This window comes from Chinchilla lanigera, unplaced genomic scaffold, assembly GCF_000276665.1.
Source record: "Chinchilla lanigera isolate Chin_1 unplaced genomic scaffold, ChiLan1.0 scaffold00003, whole genome shotgun sequence".
NCBI lineage: Eukaryota > Metazoa > Chordata > Mammalia > Rodentia > Chinchillidae > Chinchilla > Chinchilla lanigera.
In genome coordinates this window covers 9,773,022-9,787,614 of record NW_004955404.1, presented here as the reverse complement: position 1 = coordinate 9,787,614, position 14,593 = coordinate 9,773,022, and the positions used below count along the sequence as shown (strand labels likewise).

General features: G+C 37.9%; 1 protein-coding gene across 4 annotated transcripts in view; it reads right to left on the bottom strand.

Moving 5' to 3' along the window:
* Nalcn (sodium leak channel, non selective) overlaps nucleotides 1-14,593 on the bottom strand; it is a 291,122-nt gene that overhangs the window by 107,074 nt on the left and 169,455 nt on the right. For all 4 annotated transcript variants that reach the window (XM_005374037.2, XM_013515982.1, XM_005374039.2 and 1 more), the window contains exon 14: nucleotides 1,284-1,358. In XM_005374037.2, the coding sequence (XP_005374094.1) occupies nucleotides 1,284-1,358 (75 nt within the window). The remainder of the gene's footprint in view (nucleotides 1-1,283; nucleotides 1,359-14,593) is intronic.

Sequence of the window (14,593 nt, the reverse complement as noted above, 5' to 3'; positions counted from 1 at the left end):
AGGTTCTGCCTCCCTCCCTTCTCCCTTGATCCTTTTCTCTGCTTTTGCCACCATGCCATTAGCTCTTTCTCCTCTCTATGCTGCCCTTCCTTGGAGCCAGCTGACTACGGACTGAACCCTCTACAGTGTGTGAGCCAAAATAAACCTTTCCTCCTTAGGGTTGTGGGTGTCGGGTATTGTGTTTCAGTGATGAGAAAGTAACACAGACACAAAGCTTCTTTAATCTCTAGCAAGCCATCTTATAACTAATGACGGATACTAAAAGTGAAGAGTTACATGTTTATGAAAAGATTTTAGTTCAGGAAGAAAATCAGATGCCCGTTAAAGTTTTAGTTTTCATTACTGGTTTTTCATTTGAGGTCAGATAAAAATAAGATGAGATGCCGAACGTGACCACTTTTGAAAATTCTGAGTGTGTAGGCCTTTCACATGATTTCAATGTTTTAGAACCTTGGTTTAAGAACTGGTTTAAGAACTTGGTTTAAGAACTTGGTTTTTAGAACTGTTTTAGAACCTTGGTTCTGTTTGTAAACATCTCAACTCTGCTCATAGTGTGGGGAAGGGTAACCCAAGAAAATCCTAATCAATGTTCCCCTTTCACCAAATATACATCTCAAAGGATTTATATATACTCTGTGATAAGAGCCAGATATTCAAGTCTGGTATCCTCTATGTAACGGAAACTATGGGAATAGTTGATCATATCTTCCATCCGTCTGCTATTAACAACATAACTGTTCCACATTTCCATTTACTTTTTGGGGGTATAATTCTCATACCATGACATACAGCCTGTTTTCATGCATAACTGGGCACATGTCTGATCATTTACTTTATTTCATTTCTTATAATCACTATGGACCCCATACTGAATTCTCTTTTAGTGTCTAGAGGTCAGACAGGTGGGTGTTTAATATTTTTATGATGATGATGAAAAATATTGAATACAGTTATGCAAAATGGCAATCTGGCCCTGAGGCATCTGATTTCCAAACAACCTTCATTGAATAGAATGAGAATTGCCTCTTAGCCAGTTTATTATATTATGCTCATCTTACTTTTACTCAAAAATAATAATATAAAATTCTGATATTTATCTACGTATTAATAGACAAATCTTCCTTGTTGACACAAAAGTTAAATTTCAAAATAAACATCATTTTTCCAGCTTAGACTACCTTTACTCACTCTTTAAAGCTCAGACCTCCACTATTACTATAAGGGCCTGTCTTATTCTTATTTTTAAAATGCAGATTAAAAAAAATTCCCCATATATTACTTACTTGTTTAAGCTTCTTTAGATCTTCATCAAGTTCTAAGTTGTCCAAAATAACAGCAACAAACAAACTCAGGAGGATCTATAAAATGGTTAAATAAAAATGAAAAACACCTATGTGTCATAAGTATCCAATTTTACATATAATATAGAATACCTGCCCAAAAATGTTGTACATAGAATTCATTAAATAAAAAACAGACACGCAGCTATGATCATTGCATTGGCATTTTAAGGTATTTGTCATGAATACACCAAAGGGAATGCATGTGTTAACTGAAGTAAACACTATAAAATATTAATTTTTTTTATAAAGTCAATACAAAGAAGAAATTTTAAAAATTTCTAATTCAGTGATCCTGTCTCTGAGACTGTATTCTGGGAAATTAATCTGAATTGTTTGCTAGAGCATTCCTTGTAATCATGAAATATTGGAAATAAAATATAAACCTGAATAAGTTATTGAGATCTACATGACAAAACTTCTGCAGCCATTAAAAATTCCCAATGTGAGAACTCCTCTCCAAGATAGCCTCCGGCATTGCTCCCTAGCTGGGGATGTTCACCTCCGTGTATAGTCCCCTCCCACACTGCTTATGGCTGGATTGTGTAACTGGTAGGTTACTGAGAAGACACGGTATGTCTTATGAAGCTAAGCAATAAAAAACACCATGTCTTTCACTTTGCTTTTTCCTGGACCACCTGCTTTGGTGGGAGCCAGGTGCCCAGTTGCAAGGACATTCAAGGAGCTGCACAAAGAGGCCCATGTGCTGATGCACCATGGCTTCCCACCAACACCCAGCAAGGAACTGAAGTCTCTCCAACAGTGACTCATCTTGGAAGTAGACATTCTGGCCCAGCAAACCTTTGAGGTCACTGCAGCTCCAGCCAACATCTTGAATAGTCCCATGAGAGACTAAACCAGAAACACACAGGTGAACACGGCCCAGTGTCCTCAACTACAGAAAGTGAGATGATAAAGTTTTATTTTTTAGTAAGCATCTAGCTTATGGGCAATTTGTTCTATATCAATAGATAACTCCATAATTTTTACAGTATTGAAAAATGGCTACATTACAATATTACATAAGAGTACCCATGATAGAAGTCCAACTATATCTAAAAATGCATAATAGAGAAAATGCTAGAAGGAGATACTTCAGAAATGTTAATAGTACCTACCTTTGTGAGGTTAAAAATAAAATTCCCGTTTGACATTTCGTGATATTGCTTAAATTAAGAAAGTGCTTTTCTTTTTAGAAATAAATGGTAATATGAGAAAGAAAAAATACAATAACATTTTAAAATATTTTAATTTTTAGTCCTTCTTTGGCTTGGAATTTCCAAAAGCCCACATTATTTCCTCATCTTTTACATTTCTAATTTATATTCTTCTTTTGAATTTTCCTCTTAGAATTATTCCCATTTGTTATATTAGATGGCTCAATATGAAGGTAAGTAAATTGAGGCGATTTGTCTGTGATTTTTCAGCATCAGAGAGATCACTATGCAGAAATTGACGGCTAGCTCTTTAATGGGCATCGGGCTTCCTCAAAAGCAGACATGTTTCTAGGTTGAGTATTTTAGAGTTCACTCCAAGTTTAGCCCCTTTCCTGTGACAGTGATAATAAGTAATGTTGATGGGGAAAACTACATTCCTCTGCATCTTCACCCCAAATTTGGCTGTGTGGAACTGAAGGTCTTCCTACAGCCATCTCCCCTGGACCCCCTTACTGCTCACCAGGCACTGGAACAAGCATTGTTCTGTGTCCTGACTTAACCTCTCCAGAAAAAGTGAAACACAAATTGAAAAGGAAGGAAAAGAAAGCTAAGCATAGTTGCATGCCTATAATTCCCATTTTGGGAAGCTGAAGCAGGAGGATCCTAAGTTTGGGGTCAGTCTGGGGAATTTAGTAACTTAATGAGAGTCTGATTAAAACCAGCAATATTAAAAGGCAGAGGATATAGCTGAGAAGGTCCTAGCTTCAATCTCCAGGAACCTCTCCCAAGTAAATAAATAAATAAATAATAAATAAGTAAATAAATAAATAAATTCTATAGTCTTTGATGAAAGAAAGAAAAGATAAAGTCTTCCATAGAAAGGAAGGAAGAAAAGAAGGAAGCAAGCAAGGAAGAAAAATGTTTTCCTTGATAGAAAAAATGAAAAAGGAGACTTCCCTCTAGTACAAAATTTCCTTTAGAAAACTTGTCACTATGATTTTTCTATTCCCTTTGAGAGGTATATAAATCTTTTTAAAAGCTAAATCAGTCTGTCAGTAGTTTCCAACTCAGAAATGGGTTTCTTAAGGATTGGTGGGGGAAATATAAACAGACACAAAACATAAATAAACACCAAGGATGGTAGGGTCTGTGTGTCCTTTTCTGTATGGGAGTTTAGCGTAGGCACTGGGCTCCAAGACGTGAGACTATACACTTCTCAAGGAGCTAGGGGAAGCTTTATTTTTCCTTTGGATATAAGCAATCGACTTCCATAGATGATCTCCCCAATTACTATGTGATTTAGGATGTAGTGTATTGAAATGGTACTGTGGGGGGGGGTCTTCTTATGTGAGGACCAGTTATTTTTATCTCCAAACTAGGTGCATATGTGGTGATATCAAACAGTGAGCCTTCTTTTTGCCTTTGCCATCTCTAGTGTGTTGACAGAGATGCTTGTCTCAGACTATGTAGTGCTTACTCAATAAGAAAACTGTTTTCTTTTTCTCCTACATTTATGGAGAGGTTTTCTGGGGTGGGAAGGGATTTTATTTTAATTATTTCCCCTACATCAGATAGATGGTGAGTTACTTAAGGACAGTGAGGTTGCTTGCTGCATAAATTCCATCAGCAGTGGATAGGACTCCATGGATGTGTCGGGCACTGCCCAGGATGGGGTGCAGCCTAGGAGGGCACAGCACTGTGCTTTGGGTCAGGACCTTAGGGGCAAACAGGCTCTGCCCATTACCAGTTATGTGGCAATCACTGGCTCATGGCGAGTTTCAGTGTGATTGCTGGGATAATGTTACCAAATAGTAATAACCCAACATATTGCAGCTATTATTTTTTCATTTTTAATCGTCCTCCAACAGATCAGATACTTGTAAGGCTACATGAAAACATCTAGGCACAAAATTACATTATGTCAACATAATTTTTCTTGATTATTTACAAATGAGTTTAATTTAGTTCATAATCAATCTCTCTGTTTCTGCTGATGGCTGAAGTTAGGAATTGTGATATCAATTCAGTTTAGTTCTTTTGACCTCAGTTACATTTGAATAAATGCTTCTTTTAGGAGTCATCTAAAGGCAAGATATTCATGTAAGCTGGCACCTAGTTACTGTGAAGTGGGTAGGGCATCGCCTACCCCTTTCAGGGGTAATGATGGTGCTTGGATTGGGGGCTTTGGGCTTACATCAGCCTGTGTGGCCACCACCTCAGCTCCAGACATTCTATATGAGTTTTTCAGAGCTTTTGAAGCAAAATGCAAACTATGGTGACTTAAAATAAGATGTTTATTCTATCACAGTTCTGGAGGCCAGAAGTGAGAAGTCCTGTTGTCAGCAGGTCCACACTCCTTCCAAAGACTCCGTGGGGGAATCCTTCCTTGCGTCTTCCAGTATTGGGTGGCCCCACGTGGCCCTTGGCCTCTCTACATGTAACACCAATGTCTGACTCTATCTCCACAAGGCCTTCTTCTCTCTTTCTTTGTGTCTCATTCTCTTGGGTCTCTTATAAGAACATTTGTCATTAGATTTAGGATGATCTCCTCACAACATGCTCAATTTAGTTACATCTGAAAGGCTCCTTTTCCAATAAAGTCACATTGGAAGGCTGCAGGGGTTGGGACACAGACACATATTTTGGGGGCTCCCATTCAACTCACTAGACTCTGTGCCTAGGCCTTTATCTGAAGTGTTCCAACATTGGACGCACTACTGTTCAGCTCTCACACAAATTTAGAAGCCCTGCCACTCCACATGGAACTAAATGAGACTTGTTATTTGGGGAACTAACAGGACTTCTCTCCACCTTGATCTCTTAGGCAGCATCTTACATTTTCCCACTGCTCCTGGTCTACACTGGGCTCCAACAAAGGACAAGTTCAGGCAAGAAGTAGGCCCAGGTCTTGGATATGGAGACACACCCAGCCGGGGGCCTGAGTGTGGTGCATCATGTCCTCTAGGAACACTTCACCCACAGAGGATTCTTGCTTCCCCACAAAAGGCTGAAATCTGAAGGAAAGCCACAGGAGGGAGCAGCTGTGAGGATGAAGATGGACAACTCAACACTAAAATCCACTGAGGCTCACAATCGAGTTCAGTACTATCAGAGCATTTAGATTTCAGAGACCTTGCCTGGCAGCCTAGGTCAGGGACTTCTTAAGATTGTGAGACACAGACAGAGATCCCAAGGATGTGCTACACATGCATCACAGTAAAGAAGTCTGGGAGGCAGAGAGAAGTGAGGAAGGAATTCCAGGTAGCTGGGGACCATGGGTAGCTGGGGCTGGTGAGGCAAGAAAACTCCAGCCAGAGCTTGGCTTCTAGGAAGATGCTGGGAAGGCAGAGAAGTGGGATCTGTGCAGAGAGGCCCCTGAATACCACAGGCAGAGGTCAGGAGGTCAGGGGACTCCAGAGGGAGCAAGCAACAGCCACAAAATAATGACGTTACTTTCTTCTCTGTTGAGTTTTTCTTTTCAAAAGTCCTGGCTTTTTTTGTTTTTTGCTTGTTTATTTGTTTTGGTTCTATTTGATTTTCTTCTTTGATTTTTATTTCTATTAGTAAGTGTTTGCAGAATATAATGATTACATTCTTCTTGGGAAGTTTGTCCATGTACATAACACACCTTAGTGCAGCCATTTCACTATAAGTTTAACTAGTATTAAAGGGCAGTGTTTGACAAAGATAATTATATATAGAATGTTGTCTTTTTAAAAATTAGCACGTTTGTAGTGCAGAAGAGTGATGCTCCTATGAAGCAAAAGGTACACGCATAACACATATCTCGATCCTTTTCAATCCCTCCTTCCCCCTCTGTCTTTCCTCCCTCCTCCTCCTCATTTCTGCCCACATTTTCAAGAGTCTATCTAAAAATAAAGCATATATCTTCTACATTCTTCTTGGAGAGATGGGAAAGAAGCCACCCTCTGAGCAGAGGACCAGGGACACACGAGGGATTCTCCTCTCGCTTCTTGTCATGGCAGAGGAGAGTGTGATTTTCACAGTAGATGGGAGAAGCGAGGATCATTCAGGAAAAGCTCTGGCTTTCCTGGGGAAAATGCAGACAGGGCTTCTCAAGGGGAAGCCCTAGAATCTCTGAACTAACTGACTGTGGAGGAGAGATTGTTGGCAACAACTTTAAAAACCGTATAAGACAGAGTTTAAAGTTTGTTTCTTCTAAGAGTGCATTGAACTTCATTTCATTCAACGAATATATTTGACTCTTCAGGCTTCATTGTTCAATTTGCATGAGAATGTGATGGGAAAAGAAGAAAGTAGTTAAACACAGAAACAAATTTAAAAATGTGGATATGGAGCTTGAGTTTCCTCCTAATGCTCTGTTTGGAGATGGGCTTTCTATGTCCTTGGCCAGCCACTGTGACAAGGTGACAACCTGGCATCCAGGGTAAGAGATGACTGGGATGAGGCTGGACTTTTTAGAAGGGAAACAAAAAAGATTCAGAAGGCCAGGGTGAGCCTGCAGCTGATGGAGAGGAGGTGAGAATTACTTTGTAGTTCTTTTCTCAGACTCTAATAAGGTGTCAATAACCACTGTGATCAAAAAAATAGAAGTGAGGGGAGGCTGGCAGCTTGGTTTCATCATGTTTAATTCACCTTGTCAGAGATACATTATTTTCTTACAAATACAGTGTAGAATTGGACAGGGCATAGGCTGGCCTGGGTGTCACCCACTTACCAATACAGTAGTACATGGCATTGAAAGTCATGCGAATGACAAGTCCTAATTCCAAAAGCAAGACTCAATCCTCTGCTGCCTGGAGGCTTTTGTTTGTTCCATTTTGAAGAAAGCCAAGGTAATGCTCATTTACAACATGGGCCCATTATTACATCGATGGCTACCCCTCACTTTTCATCAGTGCTCACCTTCTACAAGTACCACGTGTCCTGTGCCAAACGGCTTTCCGCAGGCATCATATAGAGTTTGTGGGTTCATATTAAAATGTTATTGATGCAGTAATTTTTACTGGGACCTGGCACATTGAATCACAAGTGTTTCATCGTGTACGTGAAACACTTTCATAGGCTGACACTTCTAAGTGATGCAATCAATCTGCTTTGCTTTATTTATTTCTTAATATTTAGATTTATATAATACTTCAAGTGAGAATATGGCCCCAAATACTACGTCACTGTTTTTTTAATGGTGCAAATTCAAGGGGGAAAGGGCTCATGGCATATCATTTCATTTCTGCTTGAGCATTGTTAAAATTCATACATAATTTCAACAGAATGATGTTTACTTCGTGCGATATATATATTTTCATGTATTGGCTACTTATTATTTTAAATAGCATTTGATTATTGCAGTATGCAGCATGGCATCTGTTCCACTATAGAATATTCAACTTTACGATCTTTATGATTATTATCCATGTTAGGAATCAATGATTTCAATGAAAAGGAGGAACATAACAAAATACTTCAGATATTTAATTTCTTTATTCCTCTCAGGTTATAATGCTCATTCCCAAGATATCTTTAGCATGGACAGTTGAAGGAATCTGACAGCCACCATGCTGATCAGGGATCCCTTTAAACCACCCTCTCCTAGCACAGCTGCGCCTGGGGACTCATGACACCATCAACCCTGCTACTGATAGCAGCCATCACTCCCTGCACTTTCCCAGGCCTTAATCTTGGGCAATCATGACGGCTTGTGTTTTCTCCAGCCTTGTTCTTGACAGGTAGCCATAAGCCCCTTTCACTGAACTGCCCCCTCTCCAAGACCCTACAAAAGACCCCAAAACCTGTACAGGAGCACCTGGTCTGGTCTCTAGTGCCGAAGTGGTCTCTCTCAGGTTTGTTCTGAAATACACCTATCCTGTCAAACTCGTCCCTCTGTTTCTTATCTTCTTTTTTCCTGGGAACCATGATTTCCATACACCACTCCACATTTCAGATCTTTTGTGAAACTTGGGAAGTCTCTTTGTTAGAGTTTTTGTGGGTGACATAAATTATCGGTGGAAATTTGGCTTATCCAACCAGTGGATTTCAAAAGTGACTTTTCTAAGTTTGATATGGTTCCTGCCCAGCAGCTCCTGATTGTTTTGCTACAATCATATCCCTTGGGGGTCTTCTTTTTCTCCAACTTCTTTTCCTTTTATACTTCATACTATACTGGAAAAAAACCACCCCAGATTCTCTGAGCTAAGGATTGGCTGAGCATTTGGTTTGTTTGAGTTTTGTACATTAAACCATGGATAGTAAAATCTGTTTATCTTCTACTTAGCCACAACAAATTTTGATTAAATTCAATAAATAACTAAAGTATTTGTGTTCACAAGTATAGTTATCTCCCTAACTACTTTGTCTGACACACATTCTCTGTATATAAGACTCACTTTGGGGTGAGCATGATTTGGATTTTTGAAAAATATGGCTTCTTTGTAAGGCAGCACACATCATTTAGAATGTATTTACTTGGTTGACAATTTCTGTTTCAGTAACCACATGTCCTATTTTGGTTTATCTTTAACTCTGCTTATAGTCATTACCTCACTATATAGGACTTCTCCTATAGTTTAGTTTTACTATTTTCTTCCCCTTTTATGTAGCTTAAAGGTAGCCCTAAACCGAGATGTCACCTTTTATCATATTTCTTTTTCTATTGTGAACTCTACCGGTAATTTCTATGTTTTAAATTATTTTTAGCTATACAATAGAAACACAGCAGGAATATGATCAGTGTACCACTGATTTTTTTTCTTGTTTTTTTTTTTTTTTTTCTTTTCACCATTTGTAATCACACTATCCTAACTGTCTTGCAGACTGTAGGATGAAACAATTTCACTTTTTATATGGGTCAACAAAAAGTCAAATGTAATCAGAGCCATGTAAAATGGGACATGTTCAATTCAGTTGCACTTCCAAATGAATTCTATGAAACCAAGTTATTTAATTTACACTTTGGAATGCACATTTCTGTCAGCAAAATATGACTATTTTCAGCAGGCTGCTGCCATCAAGGCAGAATCAAGAGATTGCTGTGTTAATTTCAGCACTTCAAAGGTAACAAAAAGACCATCCACAATGAATGCTTAATTACATTTCTCTCTTTTCAGCATTCTCATCACAGGACTTTCCTTCCAGCCAATAATAGAGAGAAAAACACTGAAAGGGGAAAATACTCTTTCAACTGGTTAAATCTTCCTGGTCCTTATCTACAAATTCTTGACAAAAGCAGGAGGAAAAGATGAATTCAGCAAGCATATGGAAAACTGCAATCAGGACAGAAATACGGAATACCTGCCTGACAGCCGGAGAGATTTTCCAGGGACAACAGATAGCTGGTACGCATATGCATTTGCTGTACCTTTAAGCTTGATTTTCACTGTGACAAGACAGTTTGGCGCCCCTAGGAGCATAGAATGGCCTGCTGTTTTTTATTCCAGAACAAGCTGCAGCCAAACATTTTTCTTCCCTCTTTTCTTTTTCCTTTTACTGCCTGGCACACACGTGCTCCTGGGAAGACAACGTCAAGAACTCCCCAGGGTGTGTGAGGCACCACTGGTCAGCATGAATAAAAGACAGATTAGAGCTTGTCGCCTTATGTAGGCTTTATGTTTTCCATTTAGGTTTGGAGGTTTTGTTATGTTTTACAAAAATGTTCATTTGAAGGTATGTTTAAGTCCTCAGGCTTATGGAATAGAGATTTTTAACTTGCAACATTTTTCAGTTTTGACAGCATGAGATGTGGTTGTTACACAGGCCTATCATCCCTACACACATACTGATACACTTGTCTGCAAATCATTCCGGCTCTTTTACTGCCTGTATTTAAAATTTCTGCTGCTACTGATGATCTATAGGGAGGGAAACACATGGTCCAACATAGCTTGGTCTCGGTGGATTACGACACCAAGGTACAACCATCGGTACACAGGATTGGTGCTTCTCAAATTAAAATCTATGAACCTGCATCTTCAAAATTTATGACATAAAATTTGTTGAGGTGATAACCTTAAATTTAAATACCCTACATTTTTAATAGGTGCATGTATGTGTGGGAAACCTCCATATTTCATAGATTTGAAGATACACACTTACTTTTACACTTTAAAATCTCTGAAACTGGAATGTACTTTTTCAATATAGTTCATTGTTTCCTTAGTGTTACACAAATGAGTTTTGTTATAATGGATACTATGTTCAATTTAGTGAAATATGGTTTAAAAATTGGATGTTGAATTCATACTACATTCATCAGCAGGTTGATGTGGAACAGTTATTTATTAACTGGGGATTGATCACATAGCAAATAACAACTACCATTCCTCTTTTGAGGCTTTCTCTGTTTGTTGTTTAGCATGTGTTTACTGCTGCTAACTTCCTGTGAGTTGTAAACTTTAAGGCGATATGGACTAACCCGCTCCCACCTTGGTCAGGATGTACGTTCACCCTTGCACATGCAGTAGAGAGTCAGGAAAACTGAACTGGGTCATCAGAGCTAAACTAACAGAGCCTGTGAAATAATGGTCAAATTGTACCCAGTGAAAGGAAAATGACTGTTGATCATGTTTTAAGCAAAATTTCTGGGAAATAGGGAAGTGCCTTTAATACTAAGGTTTTTTTTTTGAGTAATATTGAAGATATGCTGTTGGTTTTAATATAGTGATGATGTGTTTCTTTCATTATCTCTCATAAAATCATTTATAAATTTAAAAGCTTAAATAGAAGTCAAATAAGCATTCTACAGCATTAAAATTCTCAAATAGAGTTGGTTGAGAAAGACTGTTTTGAGTTTTATTTGAGGAGGATATTTCATGTACCTTATACTATCCATAAGTAGTAGACTGAGATGGATTAGAGACCTAAAGGTGAAAAGCCAAAAAAAAATTTAACCATAAGAGAAATGTACAGAGGAATATTTTATTACCTCTGGGCAGAAAAGAATTTCTAAAGCATGGGTTCAAAAAAAATGTAAACCATAAGTGAAAACCCAGTCGTTTTCACCACATCAAAATATGTAACAGACATCATAAATTAGAACAAAAATAGTACCAAAGAGGGTATATCTGCAACATTACTATGGTCAGTAAATTACTATATGTATGTATGTATGTATGAATCTATCAATCTATGACCTATCTATCTATCTATCTATCTATCTATCTATCTATCTATTATTGCTCTCCAGAATATCAATTTTTAAGAATATAAATAGCCTTTTGAAAATAAAGCAAATGATTGGGCATGTCACAAAAAAGATGGCAAATAATCTGATAGAGAAGTGCTTACATATTAATAAAGATGAATATGTAACAATGCAAGGTAAGGCAAAATGATACACAGTACACTCCTAGTAGCATCAAAGTCTTAGAAGTCAAACAATATGAAATATAAATGAGAATGTAAAAACATGGGAATTCCCAACCACTCCAGTTGGGAGGGCAGATTAGTGCAATTTCCCCAGAGCACAGGGGTCTGCAAATTTATCCTTGATGGCAACACTGAGGGTATTATATAAATACTTACATAATTATCAAAAATGTCAAAATCATCTGTAGCTCACAGACTATCTCAGTACAGGTGGCGGGCCAGATTTGATATCTGGATTTGCAGATCCCTGGTTTACAATTTGGGCAGGAGCCAAGATCCAGGCGTTGTACTTTCTGGCATAGATCCTAGAGGAACTCTCACACAAGTGGACACAATGCATGCATATATTGCAGCAATGAAGAGTAAGACTGGACAGCAGCCTAAAAGTCCATCAGGAGGGAACTGATAAGCAAACACTTAATCAATGAACAGTGCATATGACCGTATATAGTAGTGACTGAATTAGCTTCATGAGTATTAAGAAAAAAGGACCACAAAAACAATCTTCGGTGAACAGCTTAACTGTGGACTATATGAAGCATTTGAGACCATGTATTTTGAAAATTGCTCCTACTGATGATTTAGAGGGAGAGAAACACATGGTCCAATATAGCTTGGTCTCAGTGGATTATGACACCAAGGTACAACCATCAGTACATAGCATTGGTACTTCTCAAATTAAAATATATTATTAACATTTATCTTCAAAATTTATGACATAGAATTTGTTGAGGTGATAACCTTAAATTTAAATACCCTATATTTTTAATAGATGCATGCATGTGTGGGAAACCTCCACATTTCATAGATTTGAAGATACACATTTACTTTTATATTTTAAAATCTCTGAATTTTGGTACTTTTTCATCTGTGTATAGTTCACTGTTTTCCTTAGTGTTACACAAATGAGTTTTGTTATAACTGATACTATGTTCAATTTAGTGAAATATGATTTAAAAAGTGGATGGTGAATTCTCACTAAATTCATCATGGTTGCTGCCCGGGAGAAAAAAATGTAAACAAGGAAGAAAAGAAAGGAGAGAGGGATTTGGTCTAGACAGGGACATACATGAAGCCTTGCACTTATCGCCAGCAATATTTTGTTTCTATCAAGGAAATATATCTGAACTGATATAATACATTTTTAACATTAATCAAGATCTCATTTCACCCATTTTATCTGCACTTAAACTTATCTGCAGCTTTGATCATCCTCTTATGGTTAAAACAGCCTCAGAAATATAAAGCTAACGCACACATACATACATGATACCTTTGAAACCTAGTTGTGCTGGGAATTAGTATCTTTCCTTTCAGGTACAACAACATAGTGGTCAGGGAAGTTTTCTGATTCTTCCAAAGTCACCTTTCTAGTGACCAGTAGAGCTCAAATCCGGACCTAGATTTTCAGACTCCAATTTTTCACTCTTGTACTACGTTACATACACAAGCAAAACTGTTCTATTGTCAACCTGTAGACATTTCAAATTTTAGTTGCTCTACAGACTTAGAATAATTGTGAATAAATAACAAAAGATTCTAATTTATAGTTTTGAACTTAGAACTATTTTTTTGAAAATCACAGTAGAAATGGTAATAGGTGTTTTGGGCAGGTACTTAAATCAGCTGGACAAAAGGATGGAAATAGATAGGGATTTTCAAGTTGTGCCTCAATTAAACCCTGGCATCCTTGGATATGCCCAGTGCTCTACACTCAGTGCCACATTTTTGGCCCAGAAAGAAGACTACTTAAGAAGTGTATGTACCAGTTTTAATACTTTATTTCATTGCATGAATGGTGTCTATAATTTTCTACTTTCAAAAATTGCTGTTTACTAAGCTAGATGAGTTTTTCCCCCAGCTTTCATGTTTTGTGACTCTGATTTAAGAAGCCAATATATATCTGAGTATGAATAATCCGCAATGAGGGCAGTGAACACTTATACTATTCCAGTAGGAAAACCATTAAATTGATTCCTAGAAAACAAATAGATTAATTATTCTCATACACAGATAAGTAGAGTCAAATGTATTCTGCATTTAACCTAAGGTTGTCTCCTAGCTATTCCAGGTTTAGATTAATTTAAACACATAGCAGGTGCTTAAGAAGCATGAGTTGAATTCTAGAGTTAATAGTGAATGAGGATTGAATGAATGAATGATGAAGACTTAAGATTCTGGAAAGGAGTATGCAAAGACGCAGGGCCAAGACGTTGTGCAAAGGACATCAGGGTCAGACTCAGCTCTAGGACCAGGCCTCTCTTCCTATTGCTCCTTGCCATTTGCTTTGGTGAATATGTTTAATGTCAACTCCATATAAAATGAAAAAAACCCAAACTACTCCTATGTGATTCTACTTTTTGAACTCATGTCTTTACACCACAATAGACTTGATGGACATGTGCTAGTTTTGAAAACCTTTATCCACAACAGACACAACTTGTAAGTTAGCACATCTCGTTTCTCAAGTACTTGCCTAATTCCTAGGTGTTCAGAATTAGAAGAGACCTTTGAGGTGATGTGTACCTTGTTGTACTGACTTGATGTAGACACTTTTGGTACCAACTTTAAACCTCATGATATGTGGAAACAGCAAGCAGGTGAACAACTCCAGGTTTTTAGATTAGACAGATGTGGGAACTTTCTGTCTCTACCATTTGCACTGTGTGACCTCAGAAAAACTATCATCCTCCTCGGAGCCTCAGTGTCAACATCTGATTCTGAAGCTTCCCTATTTTGATTGTACCAAAGATG